The 2863-nt window shown below is 40.6% G+C and overlaps 1 protein-coding gene across 6 annotated transcripts in view; it reads right to left on the bottom strand.

Moving 5' to 3' along the window:
* The window catches only part of Fam149b1 (family with sequence similarity 149 member B1), a 47372-nt gene that overhangs the window by 33570 nt on the left and 10939 nt on the right, over window positions 1-2863 (bottom strand). For all 6 annotated transcript variants that reach the window (XM_026789539.1, XM_026789537.1, XM_013353987.2 and 3 more), the window contains 2 exons: window positions 1625-1741; window positions 54-221 (listed from right to left, as the gene is read on the bottom strand). In XM_026789539.1, the coding sequence (XP_026645340.1) occupies window positions 54-221; window positions 1625-1741 (285 nt within the window). The remainder of the gene's footprint in view (window positions 1-53; window positions 222-1624; window positions 1742-2863) is intronic.

Genomic DNA, 2863 nt, shown 5'->3' with positions numbered 1-2863 from the left:
AAGTAGACGCTGATACCCAAAACAGAGCGACAGTCTTAAAAAACAGTACTCACGTGTCTGTGTGGTCGAAAGCCAGGTACTCCTCAATTATTCCTTCAGAAAAGATTATACAGTCCACCTCTCCCCCTTCCGCAGTGGACAAGCCAGAGGGTTTAGTGCTGGGAGATGCTTTATGAGCATAAGAAGATGAAAAATGTAACTTCTTTCCCCTTATACCAAATCTTGGAGAGGGAAGAAAAAACAGTATTAGTGACATATTAACACAAAACAGCTTTCTCATGGCAAGTAACATAACTTTTGGAACACACCCCCTTGTCCTGGCAATAGTTTTCTGAACTATTTTAAGTTTTTTTCTTTCTCCAATGCTGAAGGATTGCACTCAGTACTTTGGTCATGCTAGGTGACAATGCCTGGCTCTGATGGGCATTTCTCTTCTGATGCTGATGCTGAGCATCTTCTCTCACACCTGACAGCCATTCGCATACCTTTGGAGAACCAGCTGTTCATGTCCTCTCTCCACTTTCAGTTAGGCTGTTGTTGACTTTCTGAATTATAGAAATAATTTGCCTTGTAGATATTAATCCTTATTAGGCATATGATTTGTCAACACTTTATCCTATTGTATATATTCTCTTCTTCTTTTGATTATTTGTACACAGGAATTTGGCCACTTTTTTGCTTTTGCCTCTGACATTACATCCTAGAAATCACTGTCAAGTCTGTCCTGGAATATATTCTCTTCTTCTTTTGATTATTTGTACACAGGAATTTGGCCACTTTTTTGCTTTTGCCTCTGACATTACATCCTAGAAATCACTGTCAACTCTGTCCTGGAAGCACCACCTGTGTTTAATTGTATGCTTTTTGTTTTGTGTATACCATGGTAGGGGCTAACTTCAGTAACTAGGTGGTGGAATTTAGTTTCTCAAAAGGATCCATTGAAATATGTATTTAAAATAATATAGATGGCTGTAGTGGAACACACCTTTAATCCTTGCACTCAGGAGGCAAAGGCAGGGAGATACCTGTTAAGTTTGAGGCTATCCTGGTCTATATAGTGAGTTCCAGGCCAGTCAGGGCTACATAATGAAACCTTGTCTAGACACAAGCCTTAAATCAGCCCAAAACAGAACAATTATCTCTGCAAACTCAATTTTTCATGTTTTCATGCTTGTGCTTCTGTAACCTAACACCATTTTCTTATACTTAACTCCCCGGACTACCATTTTGACCTACACACTACTATCTGTGTTATATGACAATCTTGTTTGAAACCATAACCTCAATTTATATATTAATCTGTTTTTTTGTGTACTCTGTTATCATGTAAATATTTTATGTTCTATTTAGATTAAAAAATAAGTCAGGCGGTGGTGGTGCACAGCTTTAATCCCAGCACTTGGGAGCCAGAGGCAGGTGGATCTCCATGAGTTCGAGGCCAGCCTGGTCTACAAGAGCTAGTTCTAGGACAGGCACCAAAAACTAGAGAGAAACTCTGTCTCGAAAATCCAGCAGCACCAGCACACACTTCAGGATCTAGACTTTGCTCCTCTGTGCTATCATCCTCCACAGGAAACATCGCTATGCACTGGAGACTCAAGTGCTTGCGTTACAGCAAACTTACATGGTAGAGTCTCTCTCTTGAGACAAGGTTGCTTCATGTGAAGTTGACACAGCAGAAGGTGATCGAGGGTACAATCCATAGCCTTCACTTGGAGTGATTATCTGCCTACCTAGAATCCTTCCAAAGAAGAAGAGACACAGTAAAGTACCTTCACTTGGCACACATACATGCTAAGTCTGAGCATTTCAGCACCAAATCTGATCCCACAGATTTAGTCAGATACTGGTTAAGAATGACTCTTGAGAGGAAATGTGAATTATTACTCAGGTATATTCCCCTTTACTAGAATATATATGGAAAAGATAAAGCTATGCCCAGGAGTCTAAAGAAAAGTCCACGAGAAGTTAAGGATGTAAACACAGTGGTAGAACACTTGGCCCTGGGGTCAATCATCAACACACACTGCACACCCTCCCCCAATCCCACGAGAGGATGAAGGGCCAGCCAATTAGTGACAACTATGAATCTCATTCTTTCTTTTAAAATGATTTATTTTATTTCATGTATTGGTGTTATGTCTGCATGTATGCTTATGTGAGGGGGTTGGATCCCCTGGAACTGGAGTTATAGACAGTTGTGAGCTGCCATGTGGGTGCTGGGAATTGAACCTAGGTCAAGCAGCCAGCGCTCTTAATCGCTGAGTCATCTCTCTAGCCCATGAATCATGTTCTTAATAACATTAAACAGAAATTTCAGTACATACAGTCATGGTACTATGGTGGTTTCTCAGGAAATGTGTGTCTGTATGTCCTTTCAAATACACAAAAATTACTTGTAGACAGTGGTATAAAAAAAACATTTTCTGGCCATTTTGTTCAAAAGAAAGGCTTATGTCTACAATCCCACGTCCTTGGAGGTGAAGGAGGATCAGAAGTTAAAGATCATCAGCTCACATGTAAAGATCAATGCCTGGGGCTGGAGAGATGGCTCAGGGGTTAAAAGCACTTTCTGCTCTTGCAGAGAACCAGGTTCAGTTTCCAACATCTCCATGGCAGTTCACAATTGTTTGTAACTCCAGCTCCAGGGCTCTGGCCTCCACGGGCACCAGGCATATGTGCAGTACATATAAATACATGTAAGAAAAACACAACAGAAAAACGAGAAATTTTCTTTTTGAGACAAGATCTCGCTAAGTAGCTCTGGCTGTCTTGGAACTTAATGTATAGGCCAAGGTACATAAAACTCATAGTGATTAAAGGTGTGCACTATCACACCCAGCCAAGAAAAAATATTCAATTA

The sequence above is a fragment of the Microtus ochrogaster genome, unplaced genomic scaffold, assembly GCF_000317375.1.
Source record: "Microtus ochrogaster isolate Prairie Vole_2 unplaced genomic scaffold, MicOch1.0 UNK21, whole genome shotgun sequence".
Classification (NCBI taxonomy): Eukaryota; Metazoa; Chordata; class Mammalia; order Rodentia; family Cricetidae; genus Microtus; species Microtus ochrogaster.
Note: the sequence above shows the minus strand (reverse complement) of the source record. Positions and strands in the feature narration are given on the sequence as shown.